General features: G+C 43.2%; 2 protein-coding genes across 2 annotated transcripts; one reads left to right on the top strand and one right to left on the bottom strand.

The window, feature by feature from the left end:
* Window positions 1–498: 498 nt before the first annotated feature.
* LOC308142262 (uncharacterized protein) lies at window positions 499–11,086 on the top strand. Its single transcript, XM_080512610.1, has 18 exons — window positions 499–588; window positions 1,445–1,546; window positions 1,667–1,808; window positions 3,649–3,736; window positions 3,981–4,200; window positions 4,355–4,615; window positions 5,115–5,247; window positions 5,337–5,475; window positions 5,559–5,580; window positions 5,618–5,641; window positions 7,895–7,996; window positions 8,315–8,456; window positions 8,727–8,814; window positions 8,904–9,123; window positions 9,528–9,788; window positions 9,898–10,033; window positions 10,735–10,873; window positions 10,977–11,086. Exons 1-18 carry the CDS (start codon window positions 571–573, stop codon window positions 10,999–11,001), a joined length of 2,262 nt encoding a protein of 753 aa, XP_080368736.1. The 5' UTR covers window positions 499–570; the 3' UTR covers window positions 11,002–11,086.
* Window positions 11,087–13,629: 2,543 nt separating this feature from the next.
* Window positions 13,630–26,893, bottom strand: metap1 (methionyl aminopeptidase 1). Its single transcript, XM_080512289.1, has 11 exons — window positions 26,718–26,893; window positions 25,150–25,201; window positions 24,945–25,054; window positions 23,907–23,967; window positions 19,678–19,769; window positions 19,516–19,599; window positions 18,381–18,519; window positions 17,574–17,705; window positions 15,977–16,120; window positions 15,824–15,889; window positions 13,630–15,261 (listed from the first exon to the last, which is right to left on the bottom strand). The coding sequence occupies exons 1-11, from the start codon at window positions 26,832–26,834 to the stop codon at window positions 15,095–15,097; spliced, it is 1,164 nt and encodes a 387-aa protein (XP_080368415.1). The 5' UTR covers window positions 26,835–26,893; the 3' UTR covers window positions 13,630–15,094.

Here is a 26,893-nt window from a genome sequence, read left to right on the forward strand (position 1 = left end):
TGTTGCTATTTTTTAATTTTGTGAGAATCAACTATGTGTCTGGTGTGAGGCTCCTTAGCTTGCCCTCCTCGTGTTTGGTTGCTGTTCCCTGACCTGATGTCTTTCACCTGTGCCTAAGTGTGTGATTGTCATCACCTGGGGGCTGTTGTATCAGTTGAGCTGTTCTGCTCTGGTCTATGTGTGTTCGTGTGGATTTTGCATTGGTTGGTTGAAAATTGTCAGTCAACTGCATGGAGGAATCATTTACAGACACACACACACACACACACACACACACACACACACACACACACACACACACACACACACACACACACACACACACAATTGCTGATAAAATGTCTTGATAATCTGAGGATTGTGTTTATTCAGCGCCCATAGTCTGGTTGATGTGAAAGACTCACGGATAGCACGCCCAGCAAAATTGGCTGGGCGTGCTCAAATCCCAAAACCACATGCATCAATCCCCCCCCCCCCCAAGATAATAAAACTTCCCTTTTTCGCTCTCTGCTTCACTTCGTCTTCACTTGAGCCCATTCTTACTTTGAGAGGCTGAGATCGGTAATTAAAATGGATACAACAGGAAAGGTAAGAAAAATTGAGGAAATGTGGCTTTTTTTTGGGAAACTGTTTGCATACTGTCACCTAATACGGTGAAGATATCCTAATTATACAAACACAGTGATGCATGCACAGGTGTGGCATTGTTCAATAAAATTGTGATTAAACATATAAATAACTCATTTGCTTTCTGAGAGTGTTAAAATCTAGTAATCTGTGTTGTTGTAGTTTTAAAGACTGGACTGGAAAGTGTCTGGTTACAGACTCTTGAGGGTAAAATAAATAACTTGTTTGGAGATGTTTTTTCAAGAAATTACAAAGTATTTCTCATAAAAGTTTATTTCTACCTAATTTAAACTGCACCCTCGATCGGTCGTCTGTTTCTCTTTTTTCCCCTGTTTTTCTTCTTTTCCCTTTTTCTTTTTTCCTCCCGTTTCCTCTTTGGCAAGAACGAGGGCTCGGCCAGGTTCAGTCGGAGAACAGGCAACTTCCCAGCCCCAGAAATTCTGCACACATCTGTTAAGCATGACAAGCAAACATTGCAGAAGCAACAGCTTGTTTATTTTCCCCATATCTTTCCTTTTTTTGTTGATAATTTCCCACTCTTTTTTTGGTGCCAAATTCAGATTCGTTTTTTTTGCAATAATCACTGTGATATGATTGATACTTAGCTCCACATCACTCCATCTGGTCACTTCATTTTTAATCCAAACAAATTGCAGTGAATGCCATTTCCAGCAGATCATGATTGTGTAACTGGCTTCCGATGCCTGCATTTGAATACTCTTGCTGTGGGATCTTGGTAAATCAATCTTTGAAAGGCCCACACATTGGCAAGATGGGTCTTACATATCTCTCTGCAATATTTTGCTGCATTTTGTAGGTCATCAGATGCAAAGCCGCAGTGGCCTGGGAGCCCAACAAGCCTTTGGTGATTGAAGAGATTGAGGTACACCCGCCTCAGGATGATGAAGTCCGCATCAAGGTGAGAAACAAAAACTAACAAAAATCAGCACGGTAATCAATATTTTTAACATTAAACCATTTGAAGTTACTGAACCCCCTCTCAACACGTCTATTTATCACCTTCCTGTTCTTGGTACAGATTGTGGCCACCTCACTCTGTCGGTCAGACCTCTACTTTCTTTTGGAAGACAGAGATGAATCCAGGTTTCCCATGGTCCTTGGCCATGAGGCAGCAGGCATCGTGGAGAGTGTCGGGCCTGGAGTCACTGAATTTAAGCAAGGTCGGTTCCAAATACTTTGTTTGCAGCCTGCGACAAGGCACAAAAAAAGATGCAGGCAAGGGTTAGCATCCCGATATCAGTCAACGGCTCGACAGGAGTCGTAATCGGTAGAAACAAGTCAGGGTTAGAAGTCAGGAACACAATGTAGCAAGCGACTGGAACAGGAACGCAGCAACACAGATGAACTGGCCTTGGTATACAGACCTCAAGCACAATATTTTTTTTTTTTTTTTTTTTAAACATAATGTTTTTAATTGAAGACTTTTACAAAATACAGTCAAATATCCAAAAACTTTTTTTTTTTATTATTTTTAAATACTTTACAGTCATTCCAATTTGCTGTTATAGAGAAAATAGAAAAGCCCAACATATCCACATGAGCAAGCAGGTGTGTTTGCGACTGTGGAAAGGAAAAACTCCCTCAACAAGGAGAAACCTTTGCAGAAACCAGACTCAGAGGTGGCGGCATTCTGCGGACCGGTTGGGGTGAGAGGATAGAGGAGAGGAGAGGAGAGGAGAGACAGAGAAAGGCTTGGTGAAACAAAATAAATACAAAAAATACAAAATACAAAATACATACAATACCCTTGTTAGTGCTACACAAATATTTTTATTTATTTATTTTTTTTTTTTTGATAATACAGTGATCTAAATATTTTCCAACTGCCATGAGATTAAGACCAGCCTGAGCAACAACAGAGCAAAAGACCTAAATAATGACAACAATTATAACAAAAGCAAAAACAAAAAGGACATAGAACAAAAATAAATAAATAAATAAATAAAACAAACAAACACAACAACAACAAAAGCAAACAACAACTTGGTTTTGATAATTAACAGAACAATCTCGTCAATGAGGAGTGGAAGTGTGTGTGTGTGTGTGTGTGTGTGTGTGTGTGTGTGTGTGGTTTGTCCTCTGGATGTGAATGGAACTGTTGTGGGGGGCCCGCAGCACCACCTCGGAGCCCAAGGCCACCAGGGCCGGACGCCGCCACTCCGGCACCCAGCGACCCACCGGATCCAGGGAGGCCCCGACAAACCACCCCGGAGAGCCACGCCCCAACCCGGAAGGCACCAGACGGAGCGCGCAGAGAGGACCCCCCCCAGGCCAGAGGGGCCCACAGGAGAAGGATAAAGGGCGCAGAGCCCCGGGCCCCGACCGAGCCGCCAAGCCGGGACCGGCCAGTGCAGCGCCCCCAGGCCACGCGGGCAGGGAGCCCCCCCGGCCCCGACAGCGGAGCCTGCCGCACCCCCGGGGGCCATCCCCCCACCACCCCCCCAACCCCAGCGGGACAGAGAAGGCCCCAGCCGCCGAGCCCCAGACCAGGAAGAGCGAATGCCCAGCCAGGCCCGGCCGGAGGACAGCCACCCCCCCCCCCCCCCCCCACCCCATCACCTAATCCCAGCCCACCCACACACTCACACCCAAGCATACGCATACACACACACAGACATACATACACACCCACACAGATACACACACCAAGCATACACATACACACACAGACATACATATCTACATATATACAGACATACGCACATACATTTATTTGTTTGGGAGGGGGGTGCCCCCCACTCCCCAGGCCGCCAGCCAGGCCCCCACCAGACCACTACGGGATCTCGTCCTCCACCAGTCCAATATATTCTGCAGCCACCAGAAGACATTCATTCAGTCAGGCACAGGTGAAACACATCAGAGCAGAGAAGAGCAATCAGACATGAGGGGGAGAGGTCATGGAGAATGAAGCAAGAAACACAGTTACATTTTTAAATACAACAGGAAACAGAGGAGACAGAAAATGTGCAGCGTGACATGTCTTTCATTTGTGTCTTTCAGGTGACAAGGTGATTCCCATTTTTCTTTCCCAGTGTCGTCAATGCCGCTTCTGCAAGAGCCCTAAGACCAACATGTGTGACAACACTGTGTGAGTTTAACACAGAATATTCTTCAATTTGATTCTTCTCCTTCACAAAGGCGGATATTGTCTGTGCTCACATCTGTCCTCAATGAGAAGATCAACAGTTTGTTAGAATATTTTTGGAAGGTTATCAACAGGAAGAAATGAAACAAAAACAAGATAGACAAAGTTTAAAATGTCATTTTGGGCTTTCAACTAAAAATGTATCTCATTCAGCCACACCTAGGAGAATTAACCTTCCGCTACTCAGGTCCCTTTTTCGTGTGGAGGGCATGCCAGAAGACGTCTCAAGGTTTACTTGTAAAGGGAAGATATTGCAGCAGTTTTCAAGAACCAGTACCTTCTCTGAGTACACTGTGGTGAATCAGATTGCTGTGGCTAAGATCGACCCTGCTGCCCCTCTGGACAAAGTCTGCCTCCTGGGCTGTGGGATCAGCACTGGATATGGAGCAGCTGTCAATACCGCCAAGGTATCTGGGTTCGGATGTCGTAGTCAATATTATTTGATAGCATACGTGAGTTAGTGTATTTGACAGAACACATACTATTCATGATTACAAAATAAGATTATTTGTGTTCACAGTCTGGAATGATAGAAATTGACCAAAGTCTTCTTCACTGCAGGTTGAACCGGGCTCCTCGTGTGCCGTGTTTGGCCTGGGAGCCGTGGGTCTGGCTGCAGTCATGGGCTGCAAAGCTGCAGGAGCCAAAAGAATCATTGCTGTGGACACCAATCCAGACAAATTCAACATGGCCAAAGTACTTGGTGCTACCGACTTTGTGAACCCCAAGGATCACGATAAACCAATCAGCCAAGTGCTGGCTGACATGACCAACGGAGGAGTGGACTACTCCATGGAGTGTATTGGAAATGTTGGAACCATGGTAAGGGGATTGTAATTCATGATGAAATACTTTTGCTCATTGCAAAACAGAGTTTGACTCGGATAACAAAATAGTCTTTATAGTCTATATAAAACAGTCTATAATAGTCAAAATACTTATATAACTTTTAGATTGGAACGCCTGAGCAATTTTTAAAGAATACTCCCTGAAGCTTAACTTCAAACCTCTTTTAATATGTAATAACATATGGTTTTGTGTGCACATAAATGAGCCCAATACAAGCATGATCAATCCCACCTGAGTAAAGCATATCATTGACCAAAAACTGTGAATTTAGTCAATCAGTTTCATTTTAGTGTATGTTGATGACTTGGGACACATTGAGAGTATTTAATATCTAGGAAATGTGCAAAAGTTCAGGGTTTCTATTAGGCCTGGGCGATAAACCAAAAATGTACCCATACCGCCCAGCCCAGGTTTCTATCACAAAGCCAAAAAAACACATTTCTGTTTGACATTGAGCTCTTTGTCCATGTAGCGCAGTGCATTGGAGTGTTGTGTGAAAGGCTGGGGTGTCAGTGTGATGGTTGGCATCACCAACAAGCAAGACTTTGCTGCCCGACCCATTCAGCTCATCGCGGGTCGAACATGGAAGGGCTCCCTTTTTGGAGGTGAGAACAGTCTCAATTGTCAGGAAATGCAAACGAATAAACACATTGTTGCTTGAGTTCTGTAGCCTCATCTGCATTTTGTGGCTCAGGGTTTAAGAGTAAGGATGGCGTGCAGCAGATGGTAAAAGCCTACATGGACAAGAAGATCAAGGTGGATGAGTTCATCACTCACAACATGACTTTGAATGAAGTCAACGATGCCATTGAACTGTTGAAACAGGGAAAGAGGTAATGATTTTACAGTGTTTTCTCTATTAAATATTAACAAATGCAGCTGTGCTCATTTTTTGCCTCTTCTTTTTGTTGCACAGCATCCGGACTGTCCTGAGGGTTTCTCCAGAGTGAGAAAAACGTCTCCAATCTGAAACGTTCTGTTTCAGCAGAATATAAGATGGTGATTTACTGAAATTCACTAATTCTGTTTTTAAATCTAACAATGTATTACACAAAGTGTATTCGATTATATATCCATCTTTATTATCTGCTTTATTCATATTTGGTCAGTGTAAGGCCAGAGCTTTTTTTTACATGCTAATGAGAGGAAGAATGAAACCTGAACAGGTCAACAGTCAATCAGTGGGCTAACACCAGCAATCCATCCATCCATTGCTTCATTTTCTGTAAATACTTCATCAAGAGTAAAGTTTCAAGGGCCTAGAGCCTATTGCAGCCAACAATTGATGAAAGGCAGGATATAGCCTGGACAGGTCAGTAGTCAATTACCATGGCTGACGGAGACCATCCATCCTTTCATCCATCGAATACAACCATTTCAGTTGATCAATAAATAAGTGTTGTTTCTGTATCTCCTGGTTTTTTTTTGGATGTCAGCGGCAATGAAAAAGAACTGTAACAGGCAAATACATGTACCTTGTATTTTTTCCACAAATTAACATTCACTTAGACCCACTCAATCAATAAATTCTCATTAATATTAGTGTTGATGGGTTCAATTGATAAAACAGTGATAGAGAGTAAATCACTTTAAAAGGTAACAGGAGAAATACAAGTAAAACATCAAAATAACGAAAACTGTGAAATCAACAAAAGTGGCTAAAACAACTAAACTGGCTTAAAGAAGAAAAAAAACATTAAAATATAAATAAAAATGTCCAAAATTCTATATTGTAGCCATGAAACATCCAACAGGTCAAACGACAGCTCATAAACATTTTTATTTACATGAAAGAGTTTTGGCAACATGCTGCACCATTGCCTTTCACGAGCTTGGTTCTAACAGAGTTACACCATTTCCTCCTATAGGGGGCATCGGTGTCTCTTACGCAACCAGGGACGGGCTACCTTTTTCCTGAGAAAATAACATGTATTCACATTATTATTGAATACATCCTTCGTGAAACTATTATCTCTTTAAGTATCCTTAATTGTCATTTAATAAAAGAAGGGAAATCTCTTGAGACACAAGTGAACACATGAGAGGAAGAGTGTAGGTCTGCCTCTTCCTGGTTGGAGAATGTGAATGAGTGAGCGCTAAAGGAAGGGGCAGGGTGTGTGTGTGTGTATGTGTGTGTGTGTGTGTGTGGTCCAAACACTGATAAAACCAACACCCCCGGCTAAGCTTAGAGTCAGCGTGTGGCTAAGGAACAAGTATGGCAACTGCGGGGAAGGTAAGCACATTGCCACATCTACAGTGTTTAGTTTTAGGAGGATTGTCTTATGTGAATGTTTGATAGATTTTAGTGCGTGAAAACACTGCGATGATTGCCAAGAACTGTTCCTGCTCAGTCAAGTGTTTACAGAGTGGAGTTCATGTTTACAGTGAATGCTCTGGCAGCAGGCATCTCCCCTCTCTCAGAACCGGGTTCAAGAGGAATCTAACGTGTCACTTTCAGTGAATTCAATGTTTTCTGCGAGCTGTTTCATCTGATTCCTTGCTGCAACATGCGGGCACTCGGAAGGACGTAAAAGTCAAAGTTCATTCATCTACAGCTTATTGAAAAGTAGACCTGGAAGCTCCACCTGATTAAAAGTGTGACCACTTCTTATGGGGTCTGCTTCCACCAATCAATATGGAACAATGACCTGAATTGTTATAAAATATAATGCAATAAGTAAAAAAAAAAAAAAGTAATGAAACCCAAAATGTAATAACTGGTCAACAATGTAAAAAGATGTAACAAGGTTTTAATGTGATCTTAATATGTTTAATGTTATACATTATGTTGTACTGATGATTGGAGAAATAGATTACAGATTATCGAGAACAGAAGACCATAAATGACTTGGGAAAACCGCAATCATACATAAATACCATAAACTGTATATACGTATGAACAAATAGCACAAACTTTTAGATCTCATTCTTCTGTGTTAAGTCCAAACTATAAATCATTGAATCACTTCATGATCTAATAGAATTATTGCAATATTAGTGGAAAAATAGTTTGCCTGCCCCATATTATAATATTAAAAGCTTTTCAGTTCTTGGCTCAGGCTCTTTTTACATGTCAGGCTCAGCACTTTTGTTACATTATCAACCAGTTATTACATCTCTCGTTTTATTACATCCTATTTCACAACAATTCATGTCATTGTTACATTTTGGGTCGTTTTTACATATTGGGCTCAAACAAGTCTTGATGGAGCAGCTGAAGCTTTTCGGCGTGTGTGTATGTGTGTTTTGTAGGTGATCCGGTGCAGGGCTGCTGTGGCATGGGGCCCAGGGAAACCGCTTGTAATGGAGGAGGTGGACGTGGAACCTCCGAAAGCCGGGGAGGTCCGCATCAAGGTACTTAACACTAACATGAACGTTCAGGAAGGAAGCATGACGTAATAATGTTGAAGCAAGCAAGAGTTTGCTGTATATATTTATATCCTGACTGGCTCCACGGTAAAGCCCTTATCTGTAAGCTTTTCATTAAGTAGACATGTAATCAGGTACTACACTGCACCCTGTGTACGTTGCACCTCCCACCTGTAATAAAATCAAACCAAGCACCCCGTTTTAGTGCTGTATATTTAATTTCCCCTCCACAACAAAATGGGGCGAAACAACCTTTTGTACATCAGAGGGAAACGGATTTCAGACCACAATCCTTTGTTTCAGATTGTAGCCACGGGGATTTGCCACACCGACTCCTACACGCTGAGCGGCTCCGACCCCGAGGGAGTCTTCCCCGTCGTGCTGGGGCACGAGGGAGCCGGCACCGTGGAGAGTGTGGGAGAGGGAGTCACCAAGTTTAAGCCAGGTTCCTCTTTTTTCTCCTTTTCTCCCTCTTCTCTCGCAGGCACAGAGGCAAGCACTTCACAGTCAAATTGGTTAGGGACTCTCACACAGGCTTGGTTTTCAGTCTTGACAGATTCCACTCACTGTTGGAAGTAATCCAATTACATTCCACATCAGCTCTGCCTGAAAAAGACGTTAAATCAACAGTGTTCCAAACATATTAACACTCATTCTCCCAATACACATCTGCATAAATCTATATTAGAAACGTAACAATGTGCTTTTGTTTTAGGCGACACCGTCGTACCCTTGTACGTCCCACAGTGTGGTGAGTGCAAATTCTGTAGGAATCCCAAAACCAACTTGTGTCAGAAGATCAGGTAACCAACCAGAGTTCATACTCTCCATTTATGCATTTGAATTAAAAAAAAACCAAACAAACTCAATGATTCTGTGTGATTTTCTCCAGACTAACGCAGGGAAAGGGACTAATGCCGGATGGGACCACTCGCTTCACCTGCAAAGGACAGAGTCTTTTCCACTTCATGGGCTGCAGCACCTTCTCAGAGTACACTGTGGTTGCTGACATTTCTCTTGCCAAAGTGGATGAGAGGGCTCCTCTGGACAAGGTGTGTCTGCTGGGCTGTGGCATCACCACCGGCTATGGCGCTGCTCTGAACACGGCCAAGGTTAGTTCATCTCTTACACCGTCTCAATCATTTACATTTATACAAAACAAAGCGATTGACCTTTCGTGTTTCCGACTGCATGAGGTGATTCCGTGTCAATATCAATATCACGGCTAATTCTCCTGACAAGGGAGCAACAAAGTCACATATTTAGTGTCCGGTTTTGTCTCGATCAAAGTATCTTCGCAATTAATGTAATTCATCGTGCCCAGAGGCTGATTACATAGTTAATTCCTTAAATCATGAGTTTGTGGTTCATTGATTTCATCAGTTGACTGAAGATGCTGAGACCGACACAAACAGTTTGTCTGTTTGGACTACTATATCTAATGCTTTTGTAGCATGAATAAGCATCGTATTTATCTGCATTTGCCCCCCGCTCATCGCTCACTTTAACCCTGCAGGTGGAGGCGGGGTCCACCTGTGCTGTCTTCGGCCTTGGGGCACTGGGCCTCGCTGCGATAATGGGCTGCAAAGCCGCCGGGGCTGCCAGGATCATTGGGATCGACCTCAATCCCGACAAGTTCAAAACTGCTCGCGAGTTTGGAGCCACGGACCTCGTGAACCCAAAAGACCACAGCAAGCCGATCCAAGAGGTTCTGGTGGACATGACGGATGGAGGCGTCGACTACTCCTTTGAATGCGTAGGCAACGTGGCAATCATGGTGAGTCCTAAACCAAGGAAATCTAGCGTGCTGAACGTGGACCAATCGTGTGCATAGGTGCACTGAATATATGAGGTAATGGTTTAATGATGTTGTCTGCTGGTGGCAGAGGGCTGCTCTGGAGGCCTGCCATAAAGGCTGGGGCACAAGTGTCATTATCGGAGTGGCAGCTGCAGGACAAGAAATCTCCACCCGGCCGTTTCAGCTGGTGACTGGACGCACCTGGAAAGGCACTGCCTTCGGAGGTATGACTCAGTTCAACCACTGAACGATTTGAGATGACGATTTAAGATGGTTCACTGCAGTCCGATGACTGAAATCAACAATAAGAGTGGGGGAATCCAGAGTGCTGTTTGTGCTCTCACTCTTTTGAATTTAACACTGCTTCTCCAACAGAGTGCACATTTACGACACCCTCATGTGGATCACAAGACAAAGAAAGACTGTTTAAAGGAGCTTGAATGTCCTCTATGTGTATGCAATGTTTGTATTACAAAAAAACAAAGCAACACCTGACATGCATGGTTTGGGTTGGGGAAAAATATCCCCCAAACACTGCAACAACTATCTTTTTTTTTACCTATTTGTCTCATTCATGGCCCAAAAGCCATTTCTTCTTCACATTTATGAGGTAAAACAGTGACTATGACGCTGTGTTGTAACATGAGAAGTAACTGATAGTAGTTATCTGAGCTGTAATTGGACTTTGCTCACAGTCATTAATTACACTTTGACAAAGCAGAAAAAAAACTACCATTTTGTGTAATCAGCTGAAGACACAGCGATCACCACTCCCCTCCTCTGAAGGACCTTGTAACAAACAATAATGTAATAATGACCAATAGCATAATAATGGCCAATAATGCGAGATTGTGATTACTTACCAATAATGTAATTATTGTATATTATTGCCGGTTGTTACAGAGCTCATATTAATTTTTCACAGGTTACAAAAGCGTGGACAGTGTTCCCAAGCTAGTGGACGAGTACATGAAGAAGAAGCTGAGAGTGGACGAGTTCGTGACTCACACTCTGCCATTTGAGAAGATCACGGAAGGTTTCGATCTAATGCATGCTGGGAAATGGTAATCCTGGATTCCCTCACTTAAAATAACTTTTTTTCACACGGTAAATCATTTTAAGTGGTGAAGAAACGCTGACATTTTTGCTTTCTCCCTTTGGTTTCAGCATCCGCGTCGTCCTCCAGCTCTAGACACGGAGGAGCAGAGTGTGGGACAACCAAACATGCTGTTTACACGGTTATTCACCTCACTTTAATAAATCTTTCAATGCCCTGAGTGTTTGTCTTACTGGGACAATGTTCCGTCAGAGAGAAGCGTATATAGTACTCACTGGGAGAGAACTGAGACGAGAAAACATTGAAACCAAAACAGGATTATTCAGAAATGTTCTTTGATCTTGAGTGAATGAATAATAAGATCATACAACCACAACTGCTGAGAGATCCTTTTTTCTGGAACAGTGTGGACATAAAAGTTGGATTATTTCGTTCTGCACATGAAGTTCACAATGTTTTAATTCTTAACATCCTCAACTTTACGTCCCTGTGGGATCCGAGCGCAAACATTTGGTTCTAATCTTATGTGAGAGGGGAAAGTTCTGACTTTGGCTTTGGAATGTTAGACGTACTTTTTTTTTGGCTTAAATTGTAACCGAGTTAGGGAATTTACAACACATCTGATTCAAACATGTTCTTTTCAGCTAAACGTGTCAACAGCTGGGTTTCAAAACAGCCTGGTTCAGGAACAGTATGAACCCCAGAAGACTACAGTCATTATTCCTCCCACACACTTTCTGTGGTAATGAAGCCTGTTGTGATTTCTGCAAGACGAACAGATGATGCATCTGGTTGAGAAAGAACAATGAGAGCAAAAAGAACTGAGAGGTTTGGGGCGGCTTGGTGGGTTTATTTAAACCCACATTTCTAAACTCGGCAAGGTTGTCCAGCTCCGGCTGTGACATTAAACTTTCATGTTAGAGAAGGACACAGCTGCTGATTTCTCGTTGGTAGTATGGGTGAATTATTTTTATTTCATCTGGAGGTGGGTTGAAGATGCATTCTCTCATAATCTTTGATTTTTGTTTTAGTCATTTTTGATAACCACCACGTACTATTTTACCGGTCCGGATCACACAAGATGAAATTGGCCCCTGAGCTAAAATGTGCTTGACGCTCCTGGTCAGTGGCGGATTGTGCAATGGACTATGAACTAACTTACTTCCCGGCTCTCTCAAGACTCTTCGCCTGTGAGTCTAACTGACAAAGACTTCATTGACCTTAAGGAGGATGTTCGCCAGCTTAAAGGCCCAGTCGGCCTTGTTGACAGCCTGCATGGACACCGCCAATGAACAATCCCGTGGCTGACGGCGGTCCTCCAGGACCTGGTCCACTGGGATGATTCCACAAACCATTGACCGTCCTCCAGCTCAACGCCAAACCACTACTGGTTTTGGGTCAAAGTTGTGGTCAGTAGAGAAAAAAGCCGTCGGGCACTCCGTCTCGCCTCTCCAACTGCTTTGGCCCATTGTGCCGACCAATGCTCGGCCTCCCACAGTGGACCTGATACGACAGGGACACTGTGGCCAATAGTGCCTCCCTGGATGTCGGCTTGGTCATCCCAGTCATCTTGATTGGCACCCGGTGGTTCTCTTAGTCCTCTCCCTGCTTCAGCATACCGGAATCTAATGATGTCATTACCAAGGTTGTGAAAAAGCCCAATAACAAGCCCTTCATTGCAATCAGGTGTGCTGCAACTGGGAGAGAGCTAAAACATGCAGGACGCCAGCCCTCCAAGACGGAGTTTGGACACCCCTGGTGTAAAGGGCTCTGGATCTGCAAAAGATACTGCAGCAAGTGCCGTGCCCTCTAATGGATGACAAAATAACCTTACTTTTTAATGGAAATAGGCTTTTATAGGAAGTTGAAAATTTAAGTTGAGATCACTACTGACAGCAGTTGTACAATTCTACAAACGGGCCAGTGGTGACCTCACCATCAATAGTAGAAGTGTCCGTAAATAAAATTATCACCCAGGCCTTCGCTAAAGCCTCCATGGTCCCAAGTATAAAAAAAACCCCAAAAAGTGTTATTCAGTTTTGTATGATTTAGTTTTTATTTAGGATGCAGAATTACAGTAGCAACTGTAGGGAAAATGTCCATTACAGGAGTCAGAAGTCAGTGGCAGGGTATTATAAGGCAAAGCTGACAATGTCTGTAAATTGATACCATCCCCATCAACTTACTGGCTGTTAAGGTGGAGCAAATTAAAATATGAAGACTGCAATGAAATGCTTTGTTGCGCACACCTGGTCCAACCAGAGCTTTCTGAAATCGGGAGCTTCAGCATTCTCTTCTGATATTTAGATGCTTTAGCTGGACAAACATCAATTAGATAATTGTTTCCAGAAATGAGGGGAGTAAAGGTTAGAGCCCCGGCGATTGATTGGCTGGCTTATTTTTCACAGATAAAATGGAGGGACAATGGTGTTTTTCTAAACATCCTCATATAAGGTATCCAGTAGAGGAGGCTCCAACTGCTTTCATGTCACGTTCCAGTCACCCAACAGCAGAGCGCAAAGCCAACGGCACATTGACTGAACCGAGCGAGTTTACCTCGGTAAGCTAAAAGGTTTGTGAAATGAACAGCTCAGAGTTTACCATGATGCGCCTCACTGACACATTTGATACCAATAATAAACATTTACGTTGACACATCACCTCGGCACTAAAACAAATAATGACAGATATAGCAGAATTCTTTATTCACTAATATCGGAATCCCCCCCCCCCCCCCCCCCCCAAAAAAAAAAAAATCGATACTGCTCAGGCCCTAGTGCAAATTCCAATCCCTTCGAAGACAAAGTCATCCACAAACAGCTACAGAAGAGTCATTTATTACTCCATTAGAAGAAATACAAAGATGGCAGAAAAACTGTAATCACATTACTGCTCTGACCAGTAGAAATAACCACTGTTGCTCGCACCAGTAAGATCCCTCCTGCTGAGTTTCGGGGAGGAGGGACACCAGTTTACATGATTCCAGACACCCAGCAATGCTTCTATTCTCAAATTCACGTGTTAAGGCTTCACTTTTGCTACACCAGGGCTGTTAGTAATGACACGGAGGTTTTCCCTCAAAGCAGGACTGAAGCAATTAGTAACCGTCGTGATCCTCCGCCTGGATATCCACAGAAACACTGAGTCACACTTCAAGCAGTTGTGGCTCATAAAAGGACACATTCCTAAGAGTTGAGCGAAATTGTTAACAGCGAACGCTCAGGTGGGTGTTGTTCGGGATAACTAACTGCTGCCGAGGATCAATTTAGCTCTCTGGATAGCCTGTTTGCCTTTAATTCTAAACCGTATAAACATCACAAAGCATTTGACAAGATCGACGACACTGTACGTTCATACCCACAGAAACACTCCACGACAGAGCTGCGTGTGCGGGTCACTTTAGCGCTCAAAGACATCGACACTCGTTAGACTAACACGTCACACTGCACTCGTTCATTTTTTTAAGACTGAACTGCAAGACTAAAAGCTGCATTTTGTTTTTGTATTAACCATGAAACACTGAAATATGTTTGGGGTTCTGAGGTCGGGGGGAAACTTTAACGCACCAGAAACGATGAGTAGTTTACACTTTCTCCACTGACCTGTTGTTGTGCGGCAGGAGTTCTGTGGATATCCAGGAGAGCTGCTTGAGATTCAAATGCGACCTCACTTTCCATCTAAATTTTGAGCTGCTGAGTCTTGCAGACTTAGTTGGAATCCTCTCGTGTCTCTAGATATTGCTGACTCTGCTCTGGTTTTCTCGGGTAAATGTATAGAACGTGCGATTAAGTTAGGAGACGCTGAGAGAACAGAAGCAAAGCGTGGCGTACCAGTTGGATCTGCCATGAACTGCGGAGTGATATCAGCTAGAATGCAGGTCCGATGTCCAGCCTGACCACTAAGCAAGACCAAATCTCATAAATACTTTTGATATTCCCTCCAGAGGATAGTTTTCACTAATAAAGCAATCCACATCTGATATAAGACACATTCAAGTACTTCCATTTATTTTTAGGAACCAATATTTAATCAAAGAATCACGAGGGCAGCGGTGACACTGAGCTCCGAGTGGCGCCTCGTGATTTCAAACGTGTGTGTGTGTGTGTGTGCGTGCGTCTGTGTGCACAAGTGTATATATTGTGTGTGTGTGTGTGTGTGTGTGTGTGTGTGTGTGTGTGTGTGTGTTTGTGTCTCAATAAGTCCAGTCCTCTGTACGTTCTGGCCAGGCCTACATTTGGCTCAGGAAATGAGCCTGTCCGTTGTCCTCCATGCGGCGGGTGAGGATCTCACAGCCGGTCTCCGTCACTAGCAGAGTGTGTTCGAACTGAGCTGAGCGCTTCCCGTCTCTGGTCACCGCTGTCCAGCCGTCGGGCCACGTCTCGTCCTGCCAGCCGCCTGAGACCCCAAACGCAAGAACCGTCGAATGAAACACAAACGCGGAAAGGCACCATCGCACTCTGGCAGCAGCTAACCGGATACCTGCGTGGTATAAAGTGCTTTTTAAATCTATAATGACCTGTTCTAAAGCATTGCTGGCTCTTGGGTACCATTTAATCCACAAATCCTGCTTGTGGCTGCCAAACAGCCTCAGCTCATCTCAGAAAATCTAAGCCGGAGTGTGAATGTGACCAGGTTTTTGGCTCCAAATGAGCTTTGGCCGACTCACAAACTTTGAGACGGGTATTTATGTTTGTTTGTCTTCTGAGAAATCCATGTGAATCCTGCTTTGGTCAGGCAAAATAAAGACAGGGAAAGTAAAATTCTCAAAAAGCCAAATAAACACCACTAAACTGTCAGAATTATGAGGGGGGGGGGGGGGGGGGGAAATCCATTAATATAGGATTAGGATTAGGCTCCGTTCTTATTCTATAGCCTCTGGATTAGTTTGTCTGCTTTATTCGACTGCTACAACTTTTAATTATTGCTCTGTCTTACAGATACACGGAAGTCATCTCACCTTCACATATCATGGGCTCGATGGTGAACACGTGGCCCGGCTTCATGACTCCGACTGCTTTGTTTTCTGTGAAATGAAGGAGCAGGAGAATCACGCCTCTGTCGGGACGTGTGAAATTCACATTCAGTCATTCCCACCGGTGCGGTCACTCACTGGCGTAGTGTGGCACGTTGGGAGCGGTGTGGAAAAGTCTGTGGATGCCGTGGCCGCAGTAACTTCTCACCACTGAGAAGCCGTTGGCCTGGGCGTGCTTCTGGATGATGTTACCCAACTCCCGGTAGCGGATACCCGGCTTCACTGTGTGGAGAGGTACAGAGTCTTGAAGAGTCGTCTCGATAGGGAAGACTAGTTTTACTTGTTTTTAACTTGTAAACAAAAGAATTCATCAGGTTTTGCAGGCTGGGAAATAAACACAGTGACCACTTGACCATTCACTGTCACATAAATAAAGATGAATAATTTTTTTTTTGCCAATTGCAATTAATTTTCCACCGTATAAACTAAAAAAAAAAAACCCAACTCTGATTGTTCCAGTATTTCCCATTCCCAATTTGAAATGAGTCTCACATGTGTAACTGCTCTCTGGTGGACAAATTATGTAATAGCATCAAAAGCGGCATTTATTATTTATCTGCCAAAATTTTGAGTCTAAGATGACGCTGTCAGATGTTTACAAATCCAGAACTACATAACATGGTTTTTTTTCCCACAAGTTCTTGTAATAACAAAACACCACAGTGAGAAACTACAACAATATTAATACTAATAGGTAAATAACCATAGCCTTTTGATTCAACCCTGTATGAGCTGTGCCAGTTGCTTTTGGCTCATGCCTCTCATGCTTATTCAATATATTTTGTTTGATCGAAAGATATTATTGATAAATATATTTCTGCAATAATTTGATCATCGTTATCGGTTTGACAAATTATTGAGAGTGGATATTTCACCCCTTTAAGACAGATTTTCACATAAAAGGATATGACAGCTGCTACCATTAGACAGGAGCCTCATGCACTGCCAGAAACTAGTGGAAATATCAGGTGTGAGTAACTAATAATAAAATGTTAAACAAGACTGATATTAATTAGGTATGACAATAGTGACTTGTCAGCACAGGGATCTGAACCACTTCTTCCAGTTACAAGATTCGATTCATCTTTCTGATATACCAGGCGTAGTGAAGGTTTGCCAGCGATCATGTGCCTTTCAATGTAACTCAACAGAACATGTTTGAAGAGGGCCCTGCTGGACTCTCATAATACACCTCTTCTGATGACCGTCAGCTGTTTGGCAATCATCAGAGGGAGTGTGTTACTAAGCAAAATCCCTCTACTGACCCTGTCGGTTATTATTACACCTCCGCATATCAGCAACATCCTGAACTGTTGAGGCAGCAAATTGCATAGGATACTGGAGATGAATAGCGATTTAAAAGCATAAAACATCATCACGGCTTTGTTGGAGTAGAATTGTTCAAAAGAGGATTTAGGTTGTGACCTTTGTTCATTGATAGGAATTCATTACTTTTTGTCCACGCTTGCATAATAAGCTGGAGCTGCCGGTTGCTCGGGCCACATACACATTAACCTTCTTTGCTTTTGCACACATTTATTACTCACAACGTCGTCTTAGACGTCATGTGCAGTGATGATGATGATTGAGCAGCGGTAGTTAATGAGCAAGCGGCCCACCAGCCCCGCGAGCAGACAAAGCGCCGACGTCAGTAGCGTGTGCAGTCATTGCCTACCGGAGTCGATGGCTTGCATAAGGCATTCGTATGTAGTGTGAACCAGCTTCTTTGCTCCTTCTTCCACGTCCCCAATGAAAAAGGTTTCGTTGAGGTCGCCATGGAAACCATTGTGGTAGACGGTGATGTCCACTGTGTGAGTGTGGGAAGAGGAGTGCGTCAGAATCATTGTGTTCAACACTGAGGACGAGTTGCGTGAACAACCTGCCTGAAGCCCTTGGTAGCGACGTAGCAGGTTTTCAGAAAACGTTCACAAAAAACCAAATACAACGTCAGTTGGAGCATGCAGTACTACTGTGCAAACTGGGGGTTTTCTTTTGCTGATTGTCAGGAATGTAGAGAGCAGAGAATGTGACTAGCAAATCCCCACTGGTAAAGGTTAATGAAACTATTTGTCTTGTCGAACCACGCAGCGAGAGATGACTTACTGGCAAGTGCTCCATCAGTCGCTCTGAGGGGAGTGGCGGATGGAAGACATTGCCTTCACAGAAATATTCATAAAGAGGCTAAAATTGGCCAAACTCCTGCTGACACCCTTTCAAGATGCTGGGACAACCATTTGTCATGGAAGAGAACTTGTTTTCCCCCTCCACTCTCATTAATAAAACATCCCCCCATCTTCCAAACTTAGTGTGACTATTCCTAGGAGTTGGTCGGACACCGACAACATGACTGGGCTGGAATGCTTTCAAAATGCCGTTTCAAGTTTGTTTCTGGTTTCACCGACCCCTCACGGCCTGCCGTCTCATCCACAGAACAAAAGCGGAGCTGTCAGAGATGAGAGGGTGTGTAGTGTGATGAGCGCACCGTTGAGGATGTCTCCTTCTTGCAGGGGTCTTCTGTCGGGGATGCCGTGGCAGATCACTTCGTTGACAGACGTACAGCAGGATTTAGGGAAGTTGTAGTAGTTGAGAGGGGAGGGGTAGCAGTTCCTGGCTGTACAGGCCTGAAATGACAACCATCGTGATTAAAAGTGGAAATTCTTGGTGCACCTTCTCTCTAGACATGGAAACAAGAACAAATGTCGAGCTCTGACTCTGCAAAAAGCAATTCAGCAGCTTCAATAGTGCTATTCAATGTTTAACACTGAAAACCTCAGGCTTGTGTCGACTCTTGACTTTTGGTTCTGTGACAACTACTCATTAATTATCCAAAAATCTGAACGCAGAGGATTGTGCTTCTTGACAATTATGACAGAAAGCACAATTACTTCTCTTTAAGCGGTACCCGGGAGGAATTGTTAAGAACATACATTTATAGAATGTGGAGCAGAGCCGACTATGGGGTTGCAACAACGAAAACTTTGCAAAATCCTCTTTGCCAGGACCAAGCAGCTTATTCTGCTGTGGACTCCTGTTTAGATTCTAATACCCATGGATGTGCATGCAGAAGCAGCAGAGCCTCCTGGTCTCTCACTGAGACGTTTCCGGCTGCTGTGTACTAAATATTCTCATAAGCTCAGTGGATATTTAAAGGATTGCTGCTTTTTGTAGACACTGATCAGTCAGGGACATGTTATTAATTGCAAATGCATACCGAGGATTTGTCTTGTTTGTGGTTTAGTGTTTTTGGATTTATTTTGGATCTTGATGGCTTTTTTCTACACAACATGTAGACTATGTTTACCTCAAAGTAGGGAATCAAGTCATGTTTTTCCCCCTCTCTTTTATGGGCATGTGCTCAGCCTTTCCACTTGTACTTAATATGATACAGATATATTCATGTTTTGTGTCATTTGAATGCAATTTCTAGATCAAAACTCTTCACTACAAAACAATTCCGTCACACTTGCTACTTCGGATTTACCAAAATGTCTGATGTCAGAACAAACACATCATAAACACACTAAATGCGTTCAGTGCTGTATGTTTGTGTCTGCAACACAAAGGCCTCCGACATGGAAGGATCTAAAACCCACTACGTAGAATTGTTGTATACCTACCAGGTGAACTGCGTGATCAATTTCCTCCGTGGTAACACCTATTTTCACCATCAGCGCTGCAATGTCCAGAACTTCACGCGCCAGCTGCAAACAACATATGTGTCAAAAACCAACCTGCGATCGAGGCAAAACTAACAGCGTGAAAGCTGCAGCTGGTGCTACCTTGCACACGATTCTCATGCCTTCGATGTCCTCGGGGGAGAGGATCTTGATTTGTGACGTCCCCTTCAAGAACTGCTCAGACTCAGACATCCCTGTGGGAAACAAACAAGGACAGACACCGGACATCACTCACATGTCAATACCCAGCGACGCTGATGAACTCGGTCTGCTCCATCCTTTCCAGAAGCAGCTGCCGTCAGTCTACCAATTCCAACATACTCACAGGTGGACTTACATCCTCCTGATTTGATATGAGCTTCCACCACAGGCAACACTTTGGGCTCACATTTCCATTTTTAAGTGGGGCTAAAAAAGATGCTATAAGGTATTTCAATTAATCCTTGGTGTTATCATTTTACCTTCGGTGGCATCTGACTCCTGGCAGCTTCAACAGGTCAAACAGCACACGGTTAATTCAACTTCAAACAGCTCATTTCGCATAAACATCTGTGCAAACATGAAACCTTACTAGCGTCTACAGCAGAAGCCAGTCTACTGAAGAAGCTGCTTATATATATATTGTTTTGCTTCTGACACCAAGATGATACTGATGAGCATGAAAACCTACTTTATTTCCTTTATTGGGTCAAACAATTGTAGTTGTTGGCATTGCTTGGCTCAGCTGGTTGAGCATGTTCTCTTTCAGTAGTGAAGTTGCAGGTTCAATCGTCCCCGTCTTCCCTCTGTCCATATGTTGAATTGACCGAGTGACCAACCGAGCAAGAAACTGAACCCTAAACTGATCCCATTCGATAGATTGAGTGTGTGTGTAAATGTGAATAAAAATGTAAAGTGCGTTTGGCAATGCTGAAGCAGTGAATAAAGCAATTTATAATTCAGGTTTGCATGTAAGGAAGAATTGGCAGTCATCAAATCATGATGTACTCACCTTTCAACCACCCCCCCCCACAACAAATTGACATGTTTTTAGTTCGTGCCAACAGATTAAGCAGAAACTAGCTTGTGAGGAGTATTTTCCCGTTTGAATCCAACAAATATATGAAAGCTGCTGCTGTGGGCAACTAGCTGCTCCTGCAGAGATGACACTACAAGCTGCAGCACCTGAGCTGAGGCAAACTCTAATGACGCTCACGCTGTGGACTCAGGAGAACAGGCAGGGGCGGGTGCTATTAGAGAACAACAGAAAGCACGGGCTTGTGCGCAGGCAGCCGCCTTATCAATCGAAGCCAACCGCTGTGGACGCAAACCAGATCCTGACATTATTATTACTCTGAAAAGTGTGCGCCGACACTTGTTGGCCAAAACACGGGCGTCATCAACAATTCAATGATCTATAATTTATTAACTCCGCGAGATGAATGCTGGATGAACATGCCCTGTTGCTTAGCAACACAGATATGAGACCGATTTGTGTACAAGTTCAATACAGCCCTTCTTTTGACCCCCAGAGCCTATAGTGCGAGTGCAACAGTCAAGTCAACTTACTTATGCTTTGATGCACATGGTACTCTTGAGGGACGGAAAACATGTGCAAAAACAATATTCCCATAGTAGTTTATTTGTGCTTCTTTATGAGTTGTAACAGCCACAATACTCTTCATTGTTCAAAAAGAGAACAGCATTCAGGTGAGCATGCAGATTAGGTTATGTTGGGGAAACATCAGCTGGCTACAATTGTGCTCCACTCACTGACGACGCATCACAGGAGAGAGAAAAGAGACCGTAACCATGACTACCTGAATATGGATCTATGCAGCCTGATGACAGGGATGTGGCGGTTGCCATGGTTGCACAGTGAATGACTTTCCCAGCGAAAATACATGTATATTGAGGCAGGTTAGAATGATTACAATGCGTGATCGTTTACATAAAAGAAGTTGACGGGCGATGAAGAAATACAGCAACTGCAGGCCTGTCAGCAGCTTTACGTTTCACTTCAATAATCCACTGCCAATGGGGGACAGAGATCAACCTGAGATATTACAGCGTGGTTCAACAAAGCACTGCTTTAGAATAAACACCCTTGAGTGAGTTCTTCCGTTTAAAACAACATGAGCAGTGAAGAGATGGTATTTGTGAAGAAGAGGGGAGTGTCTTTATACTAGCATCTATTCTATATGGTACTTTTTCTTTGGATTATATATTGTTGAAAACTACAACTGAACTTTAAATCATTGTCAATTAAACCAGGTTTTAAATGCAAAAACCCCATATTAGACAGTAAAGTAAGTCAAATTATAAAACAGGTGTAACGGGTGCAGGGGTTCTTTATTTCATAAGAACTCCAGAATGTGTAACTGTCAAGAGTTACTAGACATCTTTAAACCACCATTCGCAACAACCTCAAGGATATTAAACACTGCTCAAGTAAAAGGTGCTTTGTACCCTAGAGCACAATGGAGGTTAGCATTTTGCTAAGTATTCAGGTTGAATAAGCTCCAGCGGTATTTACAGTCAACCAATGCCTAATCCACACGTTTCATGTGCCAACACAGTTTTTACATTTTCATGTCAGTTAATATTGAAGTGGCAGAAGTGCTGAAAATGTTTTCATATAGGGCAACTTGTGTTTTTATTTTTGTAATGAAACCACCCTCATGTGTGCAACGATCAATAAACTATAAATGTTAACAGTGGGAGTACACGGACATTCATATGGACAGATGACCACATTGGACCACTATCATGAGTGACTCAACTAAAGAACTATCAAGTTGCCATTATTGTCCTTCTACTCGCGCATGTGCAGAAGAACTATGTAACACAGCCGTAGTGCACATGTTTTCAGTTCTCCATTTCCAGGGAGACAGAATCACAGAGTTTTGAAGAGGCTCCACTTTGGGAGCCATTTTCAACATGTTGCGTTTTCAGTGGCCCCAAGCAACATTGTCATGTAAGCGGACCGCCCCCTCTTACGCCTTCACTTGAAAAAACATTCTCTGTTTGCTGTGCAGTCTGCTGGAGAAGTGGCTCTGATAGCTCAGAGAGGAAGGTATTGATTCACACGCCTGCCTCTGAAGTTTAATTTTTAGAGTCATTTATAGCCATTGTCACCCAACAAAAAGTTTTTGAAAGGTGTAATTAATACTTCTACCGCAAAACCATTTTAAAGAGAACCCTGAAATAAACCATGTATTGAAAACATGCAGTCGAGCATCTGTAAACAACTTCCAGCCACTTGAACAAGCCATACTGATTGAAACACACCAGCTCAGCTGCAAATTGGTGGTTGTGAAATTGCACAGCTGCGGCAGAGCACACATTTCTCCTCCCTGCAAAATGAAGTAGTTTGGGTGTTAATCTGTGCTCAGTGAGGCCCGCGGGGGCTGATCCGGTCGCTCTGAAGCCGACGACACACAAATCGACTCGTATGTGTATTCACGCAAACATGATAGAAAACACACGCATGGACGAGCGCATTGTCCTGACCAGAGGATCGCACTGCAACAGGTTGTGCCTACTGGTGTCGTGCTGATAGCTAAGCCGTGAGCTGCTGGCCGGTACAGGTTTGATAGGTTTAACGTGCTTGTTTGTCCATTGACGTTAATGAGATTTGGCAGGTCAATATTCAACTGGTTGGCAATTCATTGGCCACCTACATGAAAACGGGCTTTCAGAGTACCGTCATGTAGTTTCTTTCAAGTTGTCATGTTAAAGTAAACATCCATTTTTTGGGAGGAACTCCAAGAGAACACTTGGACCCAGTCACACAGAGACTAAAACATCTCCTTTTACCAAACCAGATTTCTATGAATGGATATTTGCTTGGGTGCAAATGTTTTACAGTCTGGAAAATCAGAAGAGCCACAAAAACCAAATGACCTAGTCTGCACCAGGTAATGAACTGAAAAACAGCATAAAAGATCAGAATAAAATAAATTATAGGAAGAGTTTAATCATTAGGAATAAATCATTAAGGATAACAAATATGGGATTAAACCTAAAAAATTGTTTCCCTTTACTGAGCCACATTCTACATTTAAATACCCACCCAATAATAGCGAAATATGCCATTTCAGGAGTAAAAGGCTAAATACGGCTCTTGTTGAATAGACAAGGATCACAGTTCTACAAGCAAAAGAAAAAAAAAACATACTAAAAGACTTTAAGTACTTACAGCGTAAAGGCTGTTTCTCCTTTTGCATGTGTTGAAACGAAATGTATTTCAAATCATTAATATTCTTGGATTTAATTGAATGCAGCTAAAACTACGATGGCATGTGCCTGCAGAGGACGCGCAACGAAGTGAAAGAAGGAGAACTTGTTACCTCTGGGATGATCCGCGTAGTCAGGTCTTTGGATGTCACCCGGGACCGGCCTCATGGGAGTCTACAAAGAGAGCCGAGACAGACGGGTTACATCATTGAATTCACATTGATCGATATGGCACAGAAGAAAAGACCTGCGGCAAGTCACAATCTATGACTTTTAGTGTTACTGCCAGAGTTTTGACACATGCAATATGACGAATATGAATGTTTGGACTTTGTAAGGGACTTTTTTCCCAGGTACAATATATGTTGTATTCCAATGTCTGCCTCACTAACACTTGTTCCGAGGAGTTTCCAATTCCAAGATTCAGTTCTGATCACCACCTGGAGTTATCTCAACGAGTCCCGAGATTACTCCACGGCTTGTTCCCGTACAGGATGAAGTGTATTCGAAAACGTACGTGTGAATGGGTGATTGCGCCTGATCATGTAAAACGATCAGAGACTACTGGAGCAGTAAAAAAACGTTTTATATTAGTAAAAGTCCATTTAAATTCAATTTTCACCCAGCCATCTATCTTCTTTCTCACGTACTCCTCATGGGATTATGGTGGCAATACGAAGAGCCATTATCAAACCCACCAAGTGATTAAATCTCTGCAGCGTGTCCTGAGCCGACCTTGGGAGTCTCAGTTAAAAATGCCCGGTGCACATCTATTGAAAAACCCTCCAGATTCCACCTAATTAGACACCCAAACAACTGTGGAGTTTTCACTTGGAGAGAGCCTGCATGCATCCACAATGTCACCCTCTGTTTTTAACAAGTGAAGCTCTTTGTGCTGCGTTTTACTGTCTGGAAAATGTTCTATAAATAAAAGTTGATTGTTTTATTAGGATAATTAAGACAAAGGTGAAGACCCACTTGGAAACGTTGACTAGATTACTGTACAATCCTTCTTCTCATCACTCATGTTTGGGATCCCAAGAGTCTTAAAACTGCCCCACCTGGGGGTAAAATCCATTTGTCTACCATGAATTTAGGCTTGAAGGTGCTTCACGCATTATTTTCAAATTGTATTTACAACACAAACCGACCAGAGGATAGTGAGGATGTAGCTTTCCAGTGTAGCGGTAGCCTGGCCATGGGTCTGTGTTGATGTCATTCTCCACACAGTTTTTAGATTCATTCTGGTTCTTGTCTTCCTCTAATAAAAAACAAAAACAAACAGGTTGCAGAAATATCTTGCACAAACTCTTTCTAAAGCTACTCATAAAATCACAGACATTGTATGATACTTACTGGCTTTTTTGTGCAGCAACTTGTGAGACTGCCAGCTTCCCTTGAAACATTCCTGGAAAATAAAATGATCAGCATTAAAAATCCTCAGTTTTAACATGGTCCGAAGCTACTAAGTCTTTGGATAATTGGATCAAATTTTTTTTTAAAGTAGCAGAGCAACACTCTTTTACCGTCATTGGGGAATACTGATAGCCTCAGGAATCCCCAATGCAATCTTTTTTTCCCCTTTGTGCAGTGAAATGCTTCAATCAAGCCCCTAAAACTGTGTTAAAAGTTAAAATTAGCTACAGAACTTTAAGAGACTAAGACTATAGTGTGCCACTGCAGTCTTGGAATGACATGGACAGCTAGGAGGGGTGGGGGGGCATAGGGTCAAGTTGCAAAGACAAAACTGCACTAACAGCAAAGACCACTGGAGTTAGATAAGATGGTTCCAGAAGAGACTTGAAACTGTCACTCAACATAACTGTGCTCAGCCAACAGTCAGGACTGTGAAGGTAACGTGACTTGCAGCTTCAATGATGTTTAGAGGGATAAACACCTTATTGATTCCATAGGAAATATACATTTTAAATTGAAAAAGGGCATACTTATTAGACAAAACTAAACATGGAATACATTACTCAAATTAAGACACACTAAAGAACACCAATTTACAAAATCATTAGGTACACGATTTAAGCAATTGTACAACAAAAGCAAGCAAAGTGGTATATGATTATACAAAAACAGGATTGTTCAACTTCTCATTCGAAATTCTCCACCAATTTTAACTGTTTGATATGTAGCAAAGTCAGGCTGTGATGATTGAATTGGACAACCAAGCACAATAAGCAAGCCTTAACTGTGAATGCAACCAAGGCAGTGTGTACACAAAGAGTTAACCTGCACATATTTAAATATGCATGCTTCAAGTCTCTAAACTGCATCTGACACCTTTTCAAGGTGAACTTTGTAAACTTTCTGCAGTTTGCACACTGCTGATTTACACTCACAAGTCCAGCTAAATATATCCATGAGCAGTTCAGGGTTTTTGGATGACTGTTTAACAAAAAATGTGTGCAAATTGAACAAAATGGCATTTCTGAGAAGCCAGATTTATGCATGAGCTTTGGTCTGGTGATAAAATAAGTGCCAGGATCAGGGTCAGACAGCATGACAGTAAGTGATCTGCCCTGTGACTCAGATTCCACTGCAGTTTACTGCTTCACGTAAACACACGTTCATTCAACACTGAGAGCAACGTTACTTTTTGAAGCTGGGTTGTCATTTTCTTTTAGCAAGTCAGCTAAGCTAAACGCTCTCTCACCGGCCTGCTGTCTGCACAAACAAGACCCACGACCAGTCGATTCCCCACGTGGGTTTTGCACAATATTTATCCTTACGCAACATGCACAGTTAAAGTTTTAATAAACGCCCGGTAAGCTGTTGTGGTAGCTCCTAATGCACACATGTGCACCTAGCATGGTGGTGAGTTAGCAGCCTCGTGATGCAGGCAGGGAGAGGGCCCGGCTCTGCGGCTAAACAAGCCGCTTCCACCGGGTCCGAACCGAGCCGAGCAGCGGTACCTGTGAACAGAAATAGGAGCCCTGGATACCGAGCTTGATACATGTCGGACACTGGAGTTTGGCGTCCTTGCTGCAGCCCTCTGTCTCACACTCCCTTCTAGCCTCGGTGCTCGCCATGCCTTCGTCTGCGGGAGGGGTGGAGCCGCCGCCGACTCGCCGAGCAGCCGGCCATCCAG

The sequence above is a fragment of the Blennius ocellaris genome (genome assembly GCF_963422515.1).
Source record: "Blennius ocellaris genome assembly, chromosome: 17".
NCBI classification, from domain to species: Eukaryota; Metazoa; Chordata; class Actinopteri; order Blenniiformes; family Blenniidae; genus Blennius; species Blennius ocellaris.